Consider the following 22389-nt stretch of genomic DNA (forward strand, 5'->3'; position numbering starts at 1 on the left):
CCCCCCCCCCAGTACCACAAAAACTAAAATGATACGATAAGATGAAACAAAATAGTTAAGAAAACCACTCCTAAGTGTTGAGTTCTTGCCATGTGCCAGGCACCATACTGAACACTTTACATGGTTTCTATCCAGACTTCCAAATCACTCTACCTGTAGACCAGGCCCATAGGTCCAGAGGTGTCTTGAGTTCTCTAAAGCCAACTGTAGTTCAAAATGTGTATTTGGGATGCAATTGAAAATTAAATCTAGCCTTCTCCTGAATTTAAGTACAAATAAATTTACCAGGTTTGTCTCCAATGCAAATCTATGTTCAAAATAGAGGGACCACAAGGAGTTTTCATTGTCTCAAGAGACTAGTGAAACAGATGCTACAGGAGAGCACTGGGCAATGTGACCGGATAAGCTTTGGTGTGTGGCTGGCTGGGAAGAGCGGCTGCTGATGGCAACTCAGTTCACTCCCTGGCTTTTTAATGAGAAAGGCTCCGGTGAGGTAGAAATGTGGGTGGTGGTAAGTTTTATTGATAATTAGTAAGCACAGGTGGAAGGCAAGCCCAGCCCGTGTCTGGACAACTTACCAACTGGAAGGTGACTGGAGGTTGTCATGGAGATCTGAGCCCGGCAGAAAGTCTTACTGTCCAACAGATCTGCAGGAAACAGAAAGGGAAGGGGCATTGAGAGACCCTTCTGATGACACGGCACTGAGTCAGAGTATAAAAGGCCCTTTAGAGTCGGGGAGGTAGTTACCTACTGTGCTACCATAGCTGGGATCATAGAGATAGTTTCCTTCTTTCCATGTGTTCATGATGGAAGGATCTACAAGGGATAGAGAATGGGGAACGTGAACAACTGTTATCCCTGGGTAGAAGAATTCCCATTCTAGGTGTCTGCTCATCTAAGAGGTAATGGGGAAAGGAAGGGCAGCCAAGAGGAGGAGGAAGAAAAACTTGGCTTCAATTATCTGCTACTTTGTAACAATGTCAGCTCGTTTTTTATTCTCCCAGCATCATGAGAACAGCTTTGTTAATGTCCTGACCATGTGATCTGCACTTACTACATTTCAGGCTGTAGAATCCTATCCTAGTCTAATTCTCTTTTTTCTAGAAATTACTCCAGCCTGGCTGTCCTCACTGTCAAGGAGGACACAATTATCCTACCACCTAATCACCAGGATAATTTTAGTCTGGAATGGAAGGAAGGCTTTTCTGGAGATGAACACATGTATGATGATGAGTTGGTGAACATTCTTCTTTCTTGGGGAATTGATGTGTTTCTTTCAGAAAAGGAAAAGAAAAAAAAACTGGCCAGTTTTCCAACAATTCCTTCACTGCTGGGATTCAGAAGAGTAAATTTCCCTTCAGTTGACTGGCAGCCACTGCAGTCTAGGCTTTCTCCGAGTAGCTTAAGGAGTGATAATAGAATTCTCAAAATTCAGGAGAAGCAGGGAAATGTTAACAAATCACACAAATCGCTTTTATGGGTGCGCCTTTGCTTCATCTCTGGGAGAAGCTGAAATCGCTCCCTCACTCCCTGCTTCTTCTCCTGTACCCCATGTCTCAAGAGTTAGTCCAAGTGAGACACAACACTTCAGCTTTAGTTCGGATCAGAAGGAAACTCCCTTCCACCTACTCCAAGTAAGCCCAACTCCCACATGATCATCAGATCCAGGCCAGCTTCCAACACAAGCACTCTCCTCTCAGGCTGGCCAAGAGCCTGATGCACCCACCTTCTTCCTGGCATGAAGTCCTTGGCCCCCACTCTGGGCTGCTTCGGTTTTCCTGATACCTAGGTTCCACATGTGAGGACCAGGATGACAAGCTACTGGCTGAGCTCTTTCTTGTTTTTAATGGCATAAATGGTCTAAAACCTGACTCACTGGCTAAGTCCTCTTGTTTATGACATGGGGATTTAGCTGGTATTTGAACTCACAGATATGTATTTGGACACTCCAAGCCCAATGTTTTGGGGTTACACCCTCTGTCCTTGTTGGGTCACCTTGTACATCTGTTGTTGTCTCTGAAAACAACCTCTAGAGTGCTTGGGGGGTGGCCCCTCTGAGTAGATTCTCCCCATTTCCCAGGGTGGACCTTCTCCACCCTGGTGCTCAATTTTTCCAAACCAGCAACACAAGAATGTCCGGTCGGTCAAGGAGGATTACCAGCTTCTTTGGGGCCTCTCCAATATCACCCTGGCCCTTGCAGTGGGGCTATATGTAAGGCCAAGGCCTTTCTCTAAGCCAAATCATAATCTGTTTCCAGAACCTGGGCAGGCCTACAAAACACAGAGCACCCAAGTTGAAGGACAGGCCTAGGAAGGCCTAATTAACATGTTCAGGAGCTATTTTTTTTTCTTTAATTATGGTAGACCAAGGCCCTTATAAAAGATTAAATAACTGCATGGGCTAATTTTGGTGCCAAGTGACTCAAAATTCACCCCTAGGTCAAATTCTGTCCTTGGCAACTGACACACAACCCTCAGAGAGACCTGAGGCAAAGTTTGTCAGCCCACGTGATGTATTATCTATCTGACGTGGTCATAGGGAGTGACCCAAGAGCAGTGCTACCTGCATGTTATGTTTGGGTTGGTTGGTTGGGTTTTGTTTTGTTTTATTTTGTTCTGTTTTGTGTGTGTGTGTATGTGTGTGTGTGTGTGTTTGTTTGTTTGTTTTGTTGTTTCTGGTGATTATGTAGTAGGATGTCAAGTGAGGACAGCCAAGCTGGAGCAATTTCTAGAAAAAAGAGAATTAGTCTAGGATAGAATTCTACAGCCTGAAATGTAATGAGTGCAGATCACATGGTTAGGACATTAACATTAACAAAGCTGTTCTCAGGATGCTGGGAGAATAAAAACTGGCTGACATTGTTACAAAGTAGCAAGGAGTTTGGGGCACAGAGGAAATAAACTAAAAATAAATGTAGACATTATGAAACTATAGACTTTGCTCAGAGCCTAAGATAGAATCTTTCAAGTAGAAATGGCCTCAAGATGGAGATTGACCTCTCTAGCCACCTTTAAACGTCCCTGTGGAAGCTCACTTGGGCCCAGGCACTATGCTGCTACACCATCAAGACAGCAGCTCCCTCCCTGTGAAGCTCACTCCCACAGAGGTAGGAGAACAAAGACTCTCTTCTTTTCCCTTAATTTTCTGACCTGAGCCTTACTCTTTCTGGAAAGGAAGACCACCTTAAAATCTGTGTTTACCCGGCTACTGGCCTTGGATCTGGCTGGTGCTATGACTGGCAGACAGGCACAAGTTGCTGCTGGCAGCAGGACAGCTCAGCACACACACTAGACTGAATTGGTGGTCCCAAGGTCAAGAAAGAGGCCTACAGCGGAGTGGCCCACTGGAGGCAGGAAAGACACCTCCATGGATTCCTCTTCTGCCACAGTCTCCTGTTCTCCCTCCCCCTGACTCTCCCCAGGGCTCTACCTGGCTGAGCTGGCTCCCTCAGCCTCTCAGCACTCACCGGTTTGTTCAGTCTTGACAATGACATTGTGTGCGGACTGGAAAAGGTCACTGCTGCATTGGCCTGTGAAGGACAGATGGCAAAGTCAGTGGAAGTTAAAACCTGACACTTCAATAAGGACAGAGCTGGCTGCTTTGAAGAGCTTCTGCCATCTTGCTGCCTTCCTTGTTGGCCCGTGGAAGTCTCCCTGGCGAGTCTCAGCACATCAAAGCCTGGGACCATCTCTGATCCAAGAAAACCAGTAGTGTGGGGCATCTGCTCCAGTGGGATCTTTGGGTGGTAGAAGTAAAGAATGTCGTAAACCAGAAGGCCGTCTTCTCCAATACTTGGAGTTGTAACGCATTTGCTACTCTAGTCTCTGTCTCTTCTGTAAATTCAGGGGATTGAAGAGGGTAGAGTTCCTTATATGAACCCTATGGTACTTTCTCACACTAAGACATCATCTGAAATGGGAGTGAGGATACACAGAAAGGCATTTTAACTTCTCTAGCACTTAAGTCTTTGATCTTAAACTCAGTCGACCCCACCTTTATTAGATTCATCTATAGGACGCATCTGGATGAAATACCATGGGTGTTCCTTTACCTGTGCCTTCAGCACTCACACACATGGTTCCTGCCACATAACCTCATCTTTGTTTGTAACTCCTCTTGACTATGATGTATAAAGGCACACAAGTAAGTGAGTCTATAGTGATTTTCTTCCCCCACAGGAATTACCGATAGTTCGATAGTTCATATTTCTGACCTTCAGTTCTCCCATCTTTAAAATGGGCACAGCATTTTTCTATAAAAATCAGTTCACAGTGTAAACATATCCATAACAAATGTCAATTAATAGAATTTGTATAGAAATTCAAACAAGAAGCCCAGACTGGAAACTCCTACCATTTTGCACTCACAGGTAAGAACAGCAAGACAAACAAGTAATAGAGGGCCAAAGATGGCCACCACACCTCCCAGGCCTCCCTGCCTCAGGTTTCAGTCAGAACAAAGCTTCCCAGGAGTAGACATAATTAGAGGTGGTACTTCTAATTCTTCAAATATATGTCTGCTTGTTGCAAAGATTCCTGAGGGTTATTTAAATAATAGAGCCTTGTTTTGTTTGATTCTAGAAAAAACAAAAATGAGTAACCACCACCATGAGGTGAGTGAAAAGAAGAGAATGCCAGGGTGCCAGATGAGGTCATCCAAAATGGCATGGTGGCTGCCAGCGTCACTGCCACACTCCCAGCTGATGGCAGGCTGTCCACACGGCTCTAGAGCTCACATTTACTGAGCCCTAGTCACTTGTCAAACACAAGCTTTGCTGAGACATAAACACACTTTCCAATGGGTCAACACTCTCTTTCTGCCTCTGTCTCTGTGTGTGTGTGTGTGTGTGTGTGTGTGTGTGTGTGTGCATGTATACACTGTCACCATAGACAATTTGCAAGGTGGCCTCTGTGTGAGGGTGAGACCTGAGGAGAAAGCCTTGAGGTTTTAGGAACTATTCCAGAAATCAATGCAGAAACACCCTGTGTGTATCCAGAAATATTTTTATTATAGATCTATTTTTAAATATACATTTTTTTAATTTTTTTTGTATTGTGCATGTCCTCATGTGTATGCCTCTGTGTGTAGGTATGTGCACTTGTAGGTATGTGCAGTATGGCTCGTCATAAGCATTGGATACTCTGAAACTGAAGTTATAGGAGCTTGTAAGACCCCTAAAATGGGTGTGGAGAACCAACTCTGCAAGAGCAGTGCATGCTTTTAACTGCTGAGCCACCTCTCTAGCCCCTATTCTATGCAGTAAAGGAAACAGGGAGAGGAGGGGCTAGCCTTCTCCCCTCCACATACACAGATCTAGTTTCAGTGGCCTTCTTAAATACTCTGGACTTCTATTTTAAGAACCTGGGTCTGGGGTGCTAGTTCATTCTTGTAATCCTAGAACTTGGAAGGATAATTAAAGAGAATTTTGAGTTTAGGGGCAGTCTGAGTGACAGAGAGAATTTGAGGCCAGCTATAGAACTGCAAAGTCCAACCTGATCTCAATATAACAGGACAAAAAAAAAATATATATATATATACATATATATATGAAAATCTTGTCTTACTGTGACACATACCCTGTAGATAACTCAGCTAGTTCTGTCTCTCTGGAAATGAAGACTGAAGGTACCCACAAGAAGAGTTCCATGAATGTTTCTAAGGAATTAGACACATACCATACCCTAGGCTTTATACCTCTCCTCTCCTCTCTCTGCTACTTCCCTGTTCTGGGAAACAGTCATTTGGAGTTGTCACTCCTGAGAAGGAGCCCTGCCTGCTGTGAAACCCCTGCTCTTCCCAGGCATGACTCACCGTTCCACTTGAGATGCTGTAGGTTGCTGTAGAGCAGCTGCCCAGCTGAGCCTGCTGCCCTTGTGAACTCCTGCAGACTCATGCTGCACAGGTGTTCTCCACTGATGTCGAACTCCTGGAAAGGGATGCAGCTAGCGTCCAGCTGGTTGGTGTCCAGGAGGTGCTGCAGCCATTCCCACACCTGGTATTTGGTCCAGTACTGAGGGTGGATTTCATGCCACTGGCCTCCAAAAAAACCACTGGAAACTGCAAAATAGGGCATGACCCTGTGAGTGGCCCCTGCTTGCTTCTGAGGGGTCTCAGACACAAGAAGCATGGCTGTGGGTAATGTCATGGGGACCTCAACCATAGCCCCTGTCCTGTGAGCATCAGCACGGGAGCTGAATACAGAATGTGCTCTGGATGGCAGGCTCCTAGCATGTGGGGTTTTTACCCAGTTGTGGTAGGGCATTTTCATATTCTTCCTAGTGTGGTGTCCATCTCTGAATACTAGATAGCACATGATATCTGAAGTACTCTGAGCTCACTCTATGCTACCCTCAAAGAAGCACCAACATGAAAGAATTGGTTATAGTTTCATCTACTTTCTAGATGACTGTACTCATGCAAATACATTAACTTTGTCAGAACATCTCATGAATACCAAAAGCATCCCTTATATAATGCCATATTTGCATATAACCTACATATTTCCCACTGCATTTTAAAATCTCTAGAGTAACTACAAGCCCCACAACAATGTAAATGCTCTGTACATAGTTACTGCTAGACTGTTTAGAAAATGATGACAAGAGAAGATTTTGTATTTGCTCAGTTCAGATTCAGTGTGTGTATATGTGTGTGTGTGTGTGTATTTGTGTATACACAAGTGTATGTTCATGTGTATTAAGTGGGTGTATGGGGACCAGAAGTCACCTTCTGGTGTTTAGCATAGCTCTCCATCTTGTTGTTTTGAGACACGGTTTGCTCACTGAACCAGGCGCTCACTGATTTGGTTAGACTGGCTGGCCAGAGCGATACTGTGATCCATCTATCTGCCTTCCAGTGCTGGAATTACAGATGCAAACTACCACATCTGCCTGGCTCTCAAATACTCTGAACTCAGATTCTTATATTTGCCCAGCAAGCACTTTAGTGGTAGGCAATCTCTCCAGCCCCTAGATGCATTTTTTTTTAAATTAGGATTTAGTTGAGTCTGTAGGTATGGAAACCTGGGATGCAGAGGGCTGAAGATAGTTCTTCTCTACCACTCTTTTTTAACCTCTTACACACACACAGAGAGAGAGAGAGAGAGAGAGAGAGTCAGAGAGACAGGGAGACAGAGAGACAGAGACAAAAGCTGAACTTCATCAAATACAGATTATTTTTAACCAGAAGTGGGGCCTTAAATTAAGCTTCTTTTTCTCTGACAGCTTTGCTCTTCTCTGAGGTGACGCCATCCATTCACCCCTGGCTGATGGCTATCGCTGCTCCAACACCCAGCTGCCACTCAGTTTCCTTCAGTAGTGTCCCACTATCCCCTGAAATAAGATACAGAACTGCCATGCCAGGCAGGCACCAGAGCACTTTGCTAACTGCTTTTGAAGTGACCTATGTCCTCTGTGGTTTTTTTCTGTGCTGTCTGGCCCCAGGTCCCTTTCTACCCTCCCCTTTACTGCTGCTGAGCTCCTGGCTCCCTTTCCTTTGAACTCAGAGCCACCACCATTTCCCTAACTTACCTTGAGACCTGAACCTCCAGGAATCGAGCTTGTGATTTCTATCCACGGCACCTGTCATGCCTTGCTTATCTTTATAGATCTCTGAGTCCTGGCTTGTTCTCCTTTACAAACTGTATGTCCAAGGTCATGGACTCCAATCTTATTCATCTTCATATATCCATAAAAACTCCACTGGAGCCATAGTGGAAGCTCACTACATAATCAATATGATTCCATTTCAGCTGAAGAGCAAATAGTGCAGGAATATAGATCTGCACTGTGAGGTGATTTGGATGAAGATGCGAAGTGCATTCCGGTGGGTAAACTGATGAACATGATACATGTTAATGGTCTCTGCACATGGCTACCTTGTGCTCACTTAAGAGAACTGTACACAGTTGACCCAAATTTGGTCTCCTATGAGTACTCACAGCTACTCCAAATTCCAGCAGCCACAGCCAAGCCATGATCAGGGGACAGTGTTCTGTGAGGAAAATGTATTTACAAGAAAAATAGCAAAAGCATCCCCACAGCCTCTCCTACAGGGTACAGTGACAGGACAAGGGGGGTAAGGATGGGAAAGCATAGTCTATACTTTGGGGACATAGAAACAATAAAATACAAAGTTTATAGTGGATGTTTCCAAGTCCTTATTATTATTGTACCTCACATGTGACACTATTTAAAGATGAGAACTGTTGTTGTTGTTGTTGGCTGGTGGCCTCTATTCCTAAAACAATCCCACTGCTATCTGTGGCAGGGCTGGGATCCCATCTCCTGTGCACTCAATGTGAACCTAATTACTGTTTCTGATATTCTGTACAAACCCGAGAGAGGAGAGATAGAAACTTGCCTGAAGTTGGCTGGGAGAAGATGCCTCCCTCCTCAGGCAGAGGATCATCAGTGTCCCTCTTGTCAGGAAAACTGAAAACCCAGAGGGTGCTGTACTCTCCCATTCAATTGTCTTCTCCCCTTCAGTCTTGATAAAGACCAGGGACTTCTTTGGGACCTCCAGAGTTAAAGAAATAAAAGTGACGTCTGAATTGTAGTCCCTGCTGAATCTACTGTTCCAGTTTTCTCTAAAGCCAACAGTGAGACAATGCCTGGGGCATGCCAAGACTTCCTGCTCTCTTTAGATTTTTTTTTTCCTAGTTCCCCACAGCAAGTTCAAGGTCTGCCACAAATATGTAACTGTCCAGAAAGAACAGCAGTTTGAGGAGACAAGTAATCTAAAACAGGAAGGCCACCCATTCACGCTTCCTGCCATGCTTGGCTGGGATTCCAAGTTAAAAGAGGAGTGCCACGTGGACCGGCTGGCCACTCAGCAGAGAATGTCACCCTATCGTTATCCTCACTCTTGCTTCTCAAGCTCTTCTCTCTGACAGGACACATCTGTGTGGTAAGGTAAAGGTGAGCAGCAGCAGCTCTGGAGGGGAAATTAGCAGCAGGTGAGGAGCACACTGAGTGCCAGCAGCCTGGCTACACTGAATGCCTTCACAGTGAAGCAGGGGCCCCGGATTCAGCTTTCACTGTGAGCCACAGGCTGGATCACCAAACATTACCTACAAGTTTTGTCACCAGGTCCTCCTACTTTGAGTCTGTATGTTCCAGAGTAAAGCACTAGAAGACAACACCTGGTTTCCTGATCAATCACTTCCTTAAACTGGGAAGTGATAGTAAACAAGCAATCTCTCTTCTCTCTCTCTCTTCTCTCTCTCTCTCTCTCTCTCTCTCTCTCTCTCTCTCTCTCTCTGTTTTAAATACACATGTGTGCACTTGTCTTGATATCCTAATGAAACACTACTTGAAAGCTTCAACAAGGAGTCTCCCATCCCTTGGGATATCTCATTGAACAGCTTTTACCAACCCAGATCTTTTCATTTTGGAAGAAGATGGTGGTCTGTCACAAATGGGCTTTGACATAGAGCTCTGGAAGCCCACAGAGCCCTTCAACATTAAAAGGTTCCTCCTATGAGAATGTATAGATCAGTTGTAGGGTCTATGATTAGGCAAGACATTGGGTTCAATGATCAGGAGACAAACAGAGAGAGACAGAGACAGAGACAGAGACAGAGACAGAGACAGAGACAGAGAGACAGAGAGAGAGAGAGTGAGTTGTTCTTAGCCTCCATGTAACCCTCCATGAATAAAGCCTCTGTTTTCCAAGTGTCAAGTTGGAAACAAAGGAAGATCAGGAGAGGAGAGGCCTTACCATTGCATGTGGGGTAGCTGTCCGTCCAGGCTGGCTGCTGGTGAAGGAGGTTGTTGGCTGGGTTGAGATTCATTACACCACTTCCTTCCAGAATCATGATCTGCAAGGGATCAAACAGTCCTTAAGTCTATGCCTCGTAGACAAATGTCACTGGAGAGTGGAGAACATGGAGTTCATTTGGGAAAGAAAGAAAGACAAAAAGAAAGAAAGGAAAAAAGGAACGTGCCCTTCCACCCATTGCCACAGCCCTTTCAGCAAAAGCAAAACTCATGGCAATTAAAATTTTCCAGGTTCAATTTTCATATGCATGAGGCAAGTTTTTACAGCCACCCATTCATAAATGAATAATCTCTGATCAGAAACGAAGCCGGGAGGAAAACACAATGCCTGCTTGCAGGGCAAGCCTGGCCAGCATCCAAGTGCTTCACAAAAGTGAAAATACCAGAGAGGTCTTATTTGAGGTGGAATTTCGATCAGTGAAATCTCAGACCTAGCCCCTGTGAGACAACGTTGTGAGTCCCCACACAAGTAGCCTCTGCACTTAGGGACGAGGAACATTTCCTCAGTGTCCCGTTCTCCGTGGGGTCAACTGTTCAACTGAGAGCCTCCATCCAATCTAAGTAGAACTCCTTAAGCTTTTTGGCTCTGGGCTAAGATTAGTAATCCTTTGATTTCTATGGCAGACACTTCATCTTTCTAGTACGAAAAACTAAGATTTTTGTGTTCTGCTAAAACATTACAGCTAGCATCTCTTCTGATAGAGACCTGGAGGATCCAACAGGCTTTGAAATCATCCTCAAGACAAGTTCCTTGGCTTCGAAGCCTTGGGACCCAGGGAAACAGTTTTCATCGAGAGCCAGTACGGAACATTGGAACAATGTAAAAATTTTACATTTCAGAAAAAAAAATCCATAACATTTATGATGTGCTTACTCTTAAACTGGACAGCCCCCACACTGCAAGTTAGAGCCCAGGTGTGTGTGCAGTCATGCGGGTGGGGGAAGGCTTCTTCTGAAGCTTAGTGAGTCTATTCACAGGCTCACCTCCCTCACACTTCATCTTAGCCCAGAGGTGGAGAAGCACTTCCCCTCCATCTTTATAAAATGATGCAGTGTGGATAGCCACAGGTCATGGATGGGGGTTTTTTGTTTGTTTTTTAGTTTTTGTGGGTTTTATTTTGTTTTGTTTTTGTCCTATTTGGAGGAATCTTTCCATCCTCAGGTGTTACCATGTCAACAGAATGGTCCTTCCCCTCAAAATATTCCATACAGACACACACACACACACACACACGGACACACACACCTAACTACACACTTCAGCTCCTCTAGTTGGTTCTGTGTGAAAACGTATCAAGAAAATATATATAACCTTGAGAAAGCATATACTACACCCATACATTCACTGAGCTGAGTACCAACTACGGGTCCTGAGTACAGAGCAGCACTTCGGGGTTGAACTGGGCCAGACACCACTTGTAATTGTTGACCTCTCATGATCACTGATGCTTGATGAACACATTAGCGTGTGCCAGGCATGAGTGGAAAGTGAAGAAAGCAAGCCAGAGTAAAAACAACCAAGACAATTGAGATAGAGAAGCTTGGGAGGGTGCACAGGAGAGCTGGAGTCTCTGTCCTGGCACCTACAGGAGGGCTTTGAAGCCAGGGGAGCTGGGATTCCTTGTGGCTCCCCCACTTGCTAGCCTGAGTGTGAACTCACACACGGGTTACTCAACATCTCTTAGCCCTCCTCAGTTCCTGTATGTAAAAATGCAGATGGTCACATCTAGCCTGGACACTGGTTAGAGATCAAACGCCGGTCTACATTTGTGGCACTTGGCACAAGGTCAGACACAGTTAAAAGAAACCACTGTGAGAAAAATGGCTACCTCTGTGTATAACCTGGACTCAAACCAACCCTGAGACTACATTTCTCAATCTTAAAAGGTAAAACTGATTCTCAACCCCCCTTTCAGAAGCCTGTCTCATTCTCACCTTGCGAGAAAGAAAACTACTCAGATCAAGCCTTCCTTTCACACGGGAGGGGGGGGGGCACATTTTCTCCAATACCCCTCTGCTAATTCATCCTTCAGGGGCTTTAAGGCAGAAGAAAGTCTGTGAGACTCAGAAGGCAGCTGGGGAGGGACAGAGCCCAGCCCTGGCGTTTGTTTGCTCAAGGCTGGGTTTCTTCCTTGGCAGCATTAGCTCACCCACAAGCAGTGGAAAGGTTACTTTTTAACCCCGAAAGGGTTGCAGCTCAGAGCCCAGCCCTGCTGAAGAGAACAGTCCGGCAGCCTCAGAGGCTGGCAGAGCGAGTCCTCCTAGCATTGATCCCCAGGGCTCCCCTGCAGGGCTGATTCAAAATGGCTGTGGTGGGCACAAAACCTGCTGGATCCAGTAAGCACCTCCCTTGTTCCCAATTCAGGGATTTGTCCTCTACTTCCTAAGAGAAGGCAGGTGGTACAGGGGCTGGACCCTCTCTTCTGAGTTGAGGAGAAACTCTAGTTCCTCTGCTCACTGTACATGATGCTGACCTCTGTATCTATCTGGCCCAAAGCGCCCTGAGCCTCGCTTGTCCCAGCCATACAATGGGCATATCTCCAAACTCAAAGCCTAAGAAGAATCACCTGACACTGTTTATGTCCAGATCTTAGACGTTCACAAGTTCACAACAAGAACTGGGGCTCAGCAGGCGAGAACACCTGTTGCTCTTGTGGACGATCCAGATTTAGTTACCAGTGCCCACACGGTGGATCACAATACCTCTAACTCCAGTTCCAGGGGACCTGGTGTGCTTTTCACTCCTCCTCAGGTACCCGGCACACACACTGTGCATATACATACATGTAGGCAGAACACTCTCACGCATCAACACATGAAAAACGAATCTACAAAAAATTTAATAAGCAGCAGCATAAAAACATTTTTTTAAAAGAATTTGGTGTCTCGGGTCACACTTCTCAGCTTCTAATCAGGCTCCTTTCCTTGGAGGAAATTTCTCTACACGTCATTTCTCTACATACTCGCCTGGAAACTTCCATAACTATCCCCAACTCACAGAGAAGCCTTTGGGATGATGGGGTCCTAGATGCTTATCTCCCCCTCTGCACCTCCCCAAACCCTCCTCCCTTCGAACACCCCCATTTCCAGGGGAAAGCAGGCAACATAGTGAGGGGCCTTTTTTACAAGGCCCTTTAAATGGTTACCACTCATAAAAAAGTTTATGTGGCTTAACCCTTAGTGAGTCAGAGTTCAGCAGAGCTCACAGTGTCTTGTGAGTAGAGACAGTCCTAGACCCCCACAGCAGCCACGGGGAACCCTGGAAGCCATGGGAAGCACTTTGGGTGGACTAGCCTAGCCAAGTGCTTTTGGCCACATCTACTCCCTTCCAGGTCCAACTTCTCAAATAAAAAAATGTAGACATTGGTTCTCCAACAGCCTCTCGGGACGGTTGAGGAGATCAGATAAGATAATGGATAATAAATGTGCCTGGAGAACTATTAAAAAAAAAAAACCAATTATGACCAACGCACCCACACCCCCGTGTACTAATATAGACTTTCCATGGTGTGTGGAGTATAAAAAAAGCTACCCTTTTAATTAAAAGGAGAAAAGATTATTTAGGACTTGTTTTCATCTCCCTTCTTTGCCTTCATCATAGCTTTCTTTTAGAGAGAGAGAGGGAGGGGGAAGTGAGTGTAATATGAAATGTGTGAAATCGAGTCTAGGATCTGCAGAACCCCAGTTAGGTTCTAGACTCCATCTGGCTTCGTGACTTTAGATCCTACTCCTCATTCTGAACTCAGGCAATGATGAGGGTGGGAGGCAGGGCACCCTGATTCACTAAGCCTAAAGAAGAGCTGTTCTGCAGAATAAATACTACAGTGGCTTTAGGAGTGTCCAAATCCAGTGCATGGCATGCACACAACCCAACTTAAAAGCAGCCCGATCTTTCTTGTCTTTAAATAGAAAATTTCGAGGTGTTGCTCTAACATGTCTCACCTGTGCTGGGACTCGATCTATACATCAGAGGCTGAGAGAGGCTTCCTGTGCCGTGTGTACAAGGTGACCTGGAAGCAGGACTCACTTCTCTCCATCCTCAGCTTGAGGGATGGATACTGGTGGTGCTGTCAGTGGCAGGGCAGGGGCACAAAGGACCAGATTCTCCTCATGCCAGAAAGTGGCTGACAGCAGTTTCTCTGCACACCCACAACCAAAATTTGGGGCTGAATGATTCTTTCTTGAAATTTCTAATTAAGACCTAGTATATGTGAGTATTTTAGAGGGTGCAGTCTGGCAATTCATACATGTATAAAATATATAATTAGTATTTCCTCCTTTCCAACACTAGTCATTTGCTTGAGTTTGGAATGTTTCTGCCCCAGTTGCTTTGAAATATATAATGAATGATTGTAGACTGTGGTTACACTATTGTTCTGCAAGACACTGGAGCTAATTCTTCCTCTAATTGCATTTTGCGACCTGCTAACCTTTTCTTCTCTACCCCCTTCCTTGCTACTTTCCTAGCCTCTAATTCCACCATTCTCCCTTCTTCTATGAGATCATTATTTAACCTACCACCAAGGAGTAGAAGCAAGCATGCAATGTCTGTCTTTCTATGTCGGGTTTATCCCTCACCGTGATGCCCTCTAGTTCCATCCCCATTGCCACGAATAACAAGATTCCATTCACTTCATGGCTGAACACCAGCCTATTGCATATGTGAACCACATTTTCTCTACCAAGTCATCTGTCAAGGAGCCATTCCTGGGCCTACTGTGAATCCTGTTGTAAGAAACAAGTATGCAGGTACAGCTGGGACACTCCTTGTTGTGGAGATCGTTACACACAGGTAGGGTATGCAGCAGTACCCGTGGTTTCTACACACCAGATTCCACATGCTATAAGCTCTCTCTTTCTTTTATGTGTCCCCTGGAGCAAAGTCACCCCTGGTTGAGAGTTGTGTTTCAAACTAAAGTCCATGAAGGCAATGGATGGGGCAAATTAAGGCTCTAAGATGCCAACCATGGGAGCTTCTGGGCTTACATGATGCCCTGGGACCATGCTTCCTCTAGGCCTCCATCGAAAGCTCCCTTCTCTTCCAGAGGACAGCCATCGAAGCCACCACACACGACTGGACCACTTGGGAAAAACACACACAGCAGGAATGGAACACTTGACCTGACTAAAATTTGAGAATCTTAGATTTTTGCTGCTGGGAGTGGGGCATTGTCACATGGGAGAAGGCAAGGTCTAGTCACAGAGATGGAGTCTCTATGGCTCTGAGCTTAAAGGACATGTTCAAGAGCATCTACGATTCCTGCTCAGGTCAAGTTACTGTATCTCCAAGACAGTCCTTAAATGCCAAGGATCATGATGTATGCCATGAAGGTTGAGAGTCTGATAGCCATGTGCATTGTGGGGAAGTAGTGTCTTCTTTACAGCTGACAAAAGGTGGAGGTTACAAAAGTAAACAAGAATGTTTGGAAAGGACTCAAGCATCGTACATGTGGCTGCTGTCTAATGTTAATTAGTTCTTAGGATGACTCTCTTCTTAAGCTGGAAATTGGCTGGCTTTAGGGGCATTCTTGGGGTAGAATCAAACTCTTCAGAAACAAAAAGGTGCAAGAGTCTGGGAGCCATTGGTATGGAGACAGGTGGCCATACTTTAAGTCCTAGCTTTGCCAGACTATTAACATGGCAAATTCATACAAGTTATTTAACTTCTCCTGACTTCAATTTCCTCATCTATGATATGAGGATATTCTTTTAGGATTCTTGAGTTAAAAAAAAAAAAAAAAAGGAGAGGAGAGGAGACAGCTAGCACATGCTCAGAAAAGTTTCAGATACATAAAAAATACTTTGCATACATTAGGTGGTTTTTATAATTATAATATTAATAATATTCATGATTCTCATCATTTTTGAACTTCCAAGAAGAAAACTGAGCACCAAATTCATTTCAAACAAAACCTCAGACCTCCGTCATCTGCACACTTCTCCAGGCCCAGCTGCTAGAGCAGCCGAGCCTTAAGCCTGCTCTCCAGGTTCCTGTTCTATCCCACCTAGTGCTGCTGAGTGGATGCGGGCTATTTATATACCACAGCTGAGCAGTCTGCAGCTGGACGACTATTCACAGAAGTCATGTTATTTGCCCATGGGCACAGTTCTTGCCTGAGGGATGAAAAACCATCCCACCAGTTCCCTCACCTCTCACCAACCACAGAGCCTGAGGCTGCCAAGCCCTGTGCAAGGGCGCACATTCCCAAGCTCTATGTGACCACGGGTTTTGCATGCCCACGGCCCTTGGCTATTGTGCTGGAACAAGCAGAGATGGGGAGAGCACCATGGCCCTAACAAAACTTGGGCACAAGCTTCTCTGCCCTGTACGATGCCTTAATACAGAATACTCAGTGGTTGCAAAGATCAGGATCTGAAATCTGGAGTATAGACACAGAAAAACAAAGGAAGGAGACACCTTTGGGATTCTGACAGGGTAATGAAGCCCTGTATCTCACAGGAAGTTCTGCTCAGCCTCAGAACTCCTATCAAGGGCAAAGACTGTTCTACTGGCCTCTTTTCTAGACATGCAGAGAATCTTCCAGAAATTGGCAAACAAGGCCAACATGGACTTGCTCAGCTAGAAGCAGGTCTTTCTTTTGCTCAGTGGTAGGGTGCCCAATAAGGACCAAATGCTGTTTTGTTTTTTTTTTTTTTAAATCATTTTTGTTATATTATAGTAACTAAAACTTGGAGTGCTAAAGCACTGAGCCATCTAACAGGAGGCTCAGAGGAGTTAGACAACCTGTTCAAGGTCATGGGGCTCAGCAAGATTGGAACTAGATGAAAATTCAAACTCAGACTAACAACAATTCTCAGCAGAGCCTAGAGCCTCCCTCATGTCATTTGCACCCACAGTCCTGTTTCAAATGTGGCCTCAGCATTTCTTGTGTCACTGAACTGCCTCGTACCTTTATTAAGCTTATACAATAGCACATATAAAATGCACAATAAGTAGATACATATATATATGCATACATACCTGTATATATGATGTCACTGCCCCCCTGGATAAATCTACAGAGTTATTTCCAGCTTAATATTTGAGAAATAAGTTGGCCCAAAATTATGGGTGCTTTACCTGAATTAGATGCCAGGTCAAGGGTTTATTGTTTACTCCTATCACAAAGTGGGAGGCATACTGAGAAGGCCCTGCACCATGGAGCAGATTTATCATCAGGATTAGCGGTTGCATCCCCTACCCTTGGTCTGAGGGAATTGAGAGTGAAAGCCACAATGTTCCTCCTTCATAGCTCCCCTCTTCAAAAACCTAACCACACTCCTCACACTGCCTCAGAACTGGCTGCCACAGGATGCCTTGACTTCTCCAGTCAAGAAAGCAATTAAGCCTTTTAAATAATTACTTGTTCTGTGACAGCTGCAGCCACCAGACAATTCTCCATCCTTAATCAAAGCTGCCAGCAGGCTGAATACACAGCCTTTGTCTTAAAGATGCTTCGAGCTTCCTACTGACTTCCTGTTTCAATTTGACTGTTCTTTTCAAAGGACTACTCCCAAGCAGGAGAAAAGAAAATTTATGTTTATGTAAAATGTAGCTGAATGGTACACAGGTCACAATTTGTGTTTTTACAAATTAATTAAAATGGGAATCAAGCTTGCAGAATGTATCTGATCCTCCTGGAGTTACATCACAGCTAACTTCATACCTTCCTAATGTACTTTGAGGCAGACATTTCTTGTTTCCAGAGGCAGCATCCTGGAATATTATTCCTAGAACACTGAGCATTTTCCTACAATATGGGGAGAGAGAGGATGGCTGTTTGGCAGATACACCTTATTGACAGTAAGCCTTTGGGAAATAGTCACATCGTGCTGACCTCTATCAGCCTTGGTGCCAGATCCAGACAAGATGGTACATACTGACAGTGGCAGGCACCAAAACTGATCAAAACACGAGATTGTCTGAAATAACCCACAGAGTACCTCTGTCAATTTCATTCAGATATGACAAGCCGGGACAAGATTGAATCACCAAAGGTCACAGAGCCCTTTGAGGCCTCAAGAGAAGTAATTGTTCTCTCCCTCTACCAAAAAACGTGCGTATGTTTCTGCTTCAACACTTCTGTTCTATGGGCCTCAGGTTTTCTAAGGATCAGCTGCTGATACCTAAAGATCTATGGACATCATGATAGTTACCATGGATACCAATATAGTTAGTATAAAACATAAAGTAAAGCTCTGTGCTCATGTGACATTAGAATTCTAAAGAAACCTCATGGCAGACACGGGTTAGCAAACCTAGGTTTTGCAAGGTTTCAACTCTGTTCTCTTACCTGGCATTGGTGCTGCCTTGATGCCTCCCACTGGGAGCAAGAAAGGCTCTACTGTCTCTTGCCAGTGGCACCTGAAGCAGGAACCAAGTCACATCCTAGGTGTGTAATTTTTAAGAACTTGACATTTTCCTTAGCACCTCTGAACCTCAAAAATCTGTCTCCTTGCTAAGGCCCCCTTAGGATTTTAAAAGGCCAATGACTATAAGGTAAAGAAAATATAGTAAAGACACAGGCCTCGTTCTTCCCGCAGCCTAGGATGGACTGTAAGAGATGTGGTGGCTTAAACATCACAGATGACTCCTACAACCACCACCTTTCAAATTAGCTTGAGAAACAGGGACTGACTCTCTTGTGGAGCGTGCTCACCACCCAAGGAAGAGTGGAGCTTCAAACTGCATGGGATCCTACCCACGATCTGCGGTTCTAAGGCCCTCTGTTAGAGTCCTCGAGCACTCTCCCAGCTGAAAACGTCTGCTCTGTAAACTTACCTGCTCTCACTTCAATCTCTCACCACCAGGTGACTTTCGAGACATCAGTCTTAAATGAAATGTCCATAAACATGGAACTGCTCATGGAAGGTCAGAGACAAAAGATTCCATCCAGAGGATTCAAGGTTCAGTCTGTCTGTAGAGAGCCCATTGCTATTCTGTTTGCCAGTGTGACACAGAGTCTGATGCCCAGGACCCCCAAACTGCCACATTCCTAGGTGTATAGTTACTTATACGTGTGCATCTCTGAAGACTGAACAGCTGCTCTCATCACAGAACCCGGAATTTCTAGATAGCCCTTATGTTTGTTTTGTTGTTGCATTAATTCAAAAGGCTCTTATGACTGGCTGCTGTGATCCCTGACCTGACTCAGCCCCACCTCCACTTTTAAAAGATTATTTAACCACCTAGGTGCTAAGCCTTACACCCTTCAAAATTGATGAATCAGCCTTCAGGTGAAGGAAACTTATCTCTGAGAAATACTTGTTCAACTATTACAAATATTTACTGGTCTCTTCCAATTAACATATATACTAGATGTATTGCATCCTGCTTGATGCTGGGGGTGGGGGTGGGGGAATGTGAACAAGATACAGATGTAGCCCTGCACGAATAGATTATCAGCCAAGACACACTTTCAAAACAATAACAGATCTTTCCAAAGACCCCTGAGCTCCTTCATCACCTTGATAATAGAACGGGAGCAAGAGCAGAGACAGCCAGGGAACTCTCTCTGTTATTTGGGGAGAAGTAGTCATGGAAAGAATTTCAACAAATTTAAAAAGCAAGTTGAGTCCCCACCTCTCCAGCAACCCCATACCCTTGCCCTCTGAGAAAACCCTCACTTAGACATGGAGTTGGCAGACAGGATAACACCTCTGAGTTTCACAAAGAAGCCTCAGCCAAAACCAATCTCCACTTGGGGCAGAATAAAGCAGCAGGTTGTCAGCATGGCTGCAGGTCTCTGCCCCAGACAATGGCGTGTTTATGTGTCAGAGGGTTAGGAGTAGGTTGTTAACATAAAACCCACCGTACACAGAGCTGTTAATTCAGTTGCTGGCAGGGGCTTCTGTTATCTTCGGAATACCTCCCAGAGGGGATAAACCCTACCTCTTCATTTGAGTTGGCAGCAGGATTATTTTTTTGCACCTGTTGCTCTACTCCGATAACAATGCAGTTAAGCATTGATTTGTTGGAAAATAAACAGAAAAAAAAAAAAAAAGCAAAGAAAGGCATCTGCCCAAACAGCCTGAGCTGGTTTGACTCAGTCTTCATGCCAATTTGTTTTTCCTATAAAACCAGAGAAAACCCTGTCCTTTCGGTTATGATGCTATCCTCCCACTCCCCTGAAGAAAAGGAGGTATCAAATAGGCCACTGGGAGCGGGCAAGGCTCAGGAGCTAGAAGACTTTGTACTTTTCCATTGGCTGGTTTGCAAGGGCACTGAGGGGTGTCCAAGGTCTGCAGAGTGATATGGCCAGCCTCCAGCTAGCCAGGTTCAGATCAGGAATGAGATGAACAAGGGTGAAGAAGGGACTCCTGGAGGGTGATTCAACCTCAAACCACACTCTTCAAATGATCGACTTCTGAAATGCAGGGTGCTTAGGGAGGAGATGTTGGTCTATGGGTTACTAGGTAGCTAGAGTGGAGACTTAGCACATACATCCCCAGTCTCAGTCCAGCCTTTCTCGCAGGTGCCCAACATCTAGCCTAATCCCTAGACTATGGCACTCCCATCTCAGAAATGAGGCTGTCCATACTTATACCAAAACCAGGCTTGTAAAAGCTCCCCTCATGTTCTGCATCAGGCTCTGAGATCCCAAGTCCCAGGGTGAAATGAATCTGAGAAGATTACAGTGCGATTTCTTCTGTAAGCCAAACAACACGATATTCTCATTTCTCATTAGTCTGTCAAAAACCCATGATGATTTAAGCCTTAAAGGGCCACCAAGTACTAAACATGTCATTCAACAGAGATGATGAACGACATCAATTAGCCAGTGGCATCATCACCCAACCTTCAACACACGGTCAAAGAAAGTGTCTTCATATTTCATTTCATGCATAGTCATAGGCAATATACATGGCTCCCCACAAAAACACCTCCTTCCCAGCCTTCTCTGGACCACAGGCCCATTACCAGGGGTTTAAAGGGTCAGAGAGCAGTAGGGAGGGGCTGAGGACCAGGCAGGATTTGTGCCTTCTCTTCTGAGTGTTAAGGACAGGGTGATCCAGCACAGGTGGGACATGGCTGACTGAGCACTCCCAAGCATTCTTGTCATGAACAGGGCAGGGAGTGGAGTTCCTCACATCAAATCAGGCAGCAGAAGAAGAAAAGGTTTAACAGCACCCTTCATTGACTGAAAATAAGTAAGACCAACTGCACAGGAATGCGGGAAGGGTGGAGGGAGGGAAGGGGTGGGGACTGGAGGCAGGGAGGGACTGGGATGGACTAAGACAATGGATCTGACCAATTCAAGAGTCAAGTTTCCTCCCAAGAAAATACCAAAATGTCAAGCGAACAGCCACTGATCTGAAGTCTCACAAACTGTATAATTACAAAACAACAACAACAACTAAGATAGAGAAGGCAGTTCATATTTGTGTAGACTGAATGGAGCCAAACCGCACATTAATAATCTCCTGGAATCCTCATGAGAATGTCAAACATAACGTACTAAAAAAAAAAAAAAAAACTCCATTTTATAAATAAAAAAGGCACAGTGAATTTCAAAATCTTACCTGCTGATTTAGTAAATAGAAAGGGCATCCTGTAAGTGAATTAGGAAAGGGGTGGGGGAAGCCTCGGAGATCTTTATAGCTTTGGAAATGGATCATTCTGTCACTAAAAAGGAGACATCAGTCTCCTAGGACCTCATACTTTTCATTTAAAAGCATGTCAAGATGGCTTATTGATTTTTCCCCACTAAATGTAATGAGGAGACTTGCTGGTCATCCTGTACTCAAGAAGGAGAGGTGTCCTTGAGCACATGGGAGCTAGTTCCTACTACATTCTGACTCATGGTCCTCCAGACAGATTCACGAAACCTTCAACTTGAGTAGTGGAGCCGCTGAAGATGTCCACCAGTGAGATGCACATGCTGTGCTTGTAAGAGCCCCTTGATTCGATCCCCAGCACCGAACCAAAGCAAACCCTTCACTCCTACTTCCTGTTGAAAGCCCCAGGTAGATTCAGGGGTTAAAGTGGCTGCTGAAAGCCACCTCAGACTTATTGGCCTTAACAAATGAGCCCTAATAGTAGCAGGAAATGCTGAAGAAAATTAAGGAGAAATTAGAGTTCCTTCGGAGGGCACCAGAAGTATGAGGGAAGACCTGCAAGTGCTGGGAATACCTCAGAACCTAAAGGAACTGGGTGTGTCGTCTGGGAGCCTAATTTCCACCAAGAGAGATCCAGCAAAGCTTTCCATAACTCCGCTTAACTGCTTTAACTCAGTGGTCTATGTGTGGAAGAAGCTCTCTGGAAATGAGAAAATGAAAGCCCACCATGAAGGTGAGCACCTCAACCCCACAAAGGCTTTCCCGGGAATTCAGTTTCACAACACTAACAATGACTCGGCCCCTCCCCTGCTTGTTTCAAAGGAAACTTTCAGTGTAAACTTAAAAGGAATTCACCAACTCAACTCTGCAACTCCGTCTTCCCCTCTTCTGACCCAAGCCTCAGGCTTGCTCCGAGGTTCCTTTGATGAGGAAGATGAGCATGGACAATGTCCTCCAAAGCAACTTCCCAGACTACCAGGCCCCAGGAATTATCACGATTTCAAAAGCCTCACCCTGATGAAAGGCACCATAAGCTACAGAATGCAGGTC

The 22389-nt window shown here is 45.0% G+C and overlaps 1 protein-coding gene across 5 annotated transcripts in view; it reads right to left on the reverse strand.

The window, feature by feature from the left end:
- Positions 1-22389, reverse strand: part of Ehf (ETS homologous factor) — a 39748-nt gene that overhangs the window by 10416 nt on the left and 6943 nt on the right. For 4 of the 5 annotated variants that reach the window (XM_021156032.1, XM_029484788.1, XM_029484787.1 and 1 more), the window contains exons 2-6: positions 9722-9821; positions 5813-6058; positions 3468-3530; positions 748-816; positions 579-647 (exon numbers count right to left, since the gene is read on the reverse strand). In XM_021156032.1, the coding sequence (XP_021011691.1) occupies positions 579-647; positions 748-816; positions 3468-3530; positions 5813-6058; positions 9722-9818 (544 nt within the window). In that variant the 5' untranslated portion in view covers positions 9819-9821. The remainder of the gene's footprint in view (positions 1-578; positions 648-747; positions 817-3467; positions 3531-5812; positions 6059-9721; positions 9822-22389) is intronic. The other variant, XM_029484789.1, reaches the window with a different exon arrangement.

Source organism: Mus caroli, chromosome 2 (assembly GCF_900094665.2).
Source record: "Mus caroli chromosome 2, CAROLI_EIJ_v1.1, whole genome shotgun sequence".
Classification (NCBI taxonomy): domain Eukaryota; kingdom Metazoa; phylum Chordata; class Mammalia; order Rodentia; family Muridae; genus Mus; species Mus caroli.